This window comes from Egretta garzetta, unplaced genomic scaffold (genome assembly GCF_000687185.1).
Source record: "Egretta garzetta isolate BGI_Z169 unplaced genomic scaffold, ASM68718v1 scaffold141, whole genome shotgun sequence".
In the NCBI taxonomy this organism is placed as follows: Eukaryota; Metazoa; Chordata; class Aves; order Pelecaniformes; family Ardeidae; genus Egretta; species Egretta garzetta.
The window spans coordinates 48,420-48,988 of record NW_009258664.1 but is presented as its reverse complement, the minus strand read 5'-3'; the positions used below and the strand labels follow the sequence as shown (position 1 = coordinate 48,988).

Below are 569 nucleotides of genomic sequence, written 5' to 3'. Positions count from 1 at the left end.
AGAGGGGCCGCGGGGGGACCGGCCCTTCCCCGCAGCTCTTCACCCGCGCCCGCTCCGCTCCTTGCAGTGTCCATGGACAGCGGGTCCCTGATCATGTCCGAGATCATGGACATCCCCGGGGACAGCAGCCCCTCGGAGGACTCGTGCCTGCTGGAGCTGCAGGGCTCCATGCGCTCCGTGGATTACGTCCTCTTCCGCTCCATCCAGCGCAGCCGCGCGGACTGGCCGTGCTCAGCCCCTCTCGCCCCCCAGGCTTGGCTGGGATGTGCCGTTCGGGATCCAGGACCCCGCTGTTGGTTTCATCGAGACCATGGCTCCGGCCAACTCCATCCAGACCTACCTGTGGCACCAGCAGTGACGGCCAGGGCAGTGCTGGGGACGGTGCTGGGCGGCTGGGGGTCTCTGGGCATCAGCTCTTTCCCCACCTTTTCCAGCAGCTTTCCATGGTGGAAGCGGGTGGTGACCCACTGCTGGAGGTGCGGGAGGGATGAGGGGTCCTGCCCCCGCACAAGGGGCTGCGTGCGCTCCCAGCGCTGGGGTCTCGCCAGGGCTGGTGCTGCTGGTGCTTC

At 68.2% G+C, this 569-nt stretch overlaps 1 protein-coding gene across 1 annotated transcript in view; it reads left to right on the top strand.

The window, feature by feature from the left end:
- Positions 1-569, top strand: part of FAM189B (family with sequence similarity 189 member B) — a 10,341-nt gene that overhangs the window by 2,782 nt on the left and 6,990 nt on the right. The window contains exon 7 of the mRNA XM_035903940.1: positions 1-265. This exon is cut by the window's left edge and continues 15 nt beyond it. Coding sequence (XP_035759833.1) covers positions 1-265 — 265 coding nt within the window. The remainder of the gene's footprint in view (positions 266-569) is intronic.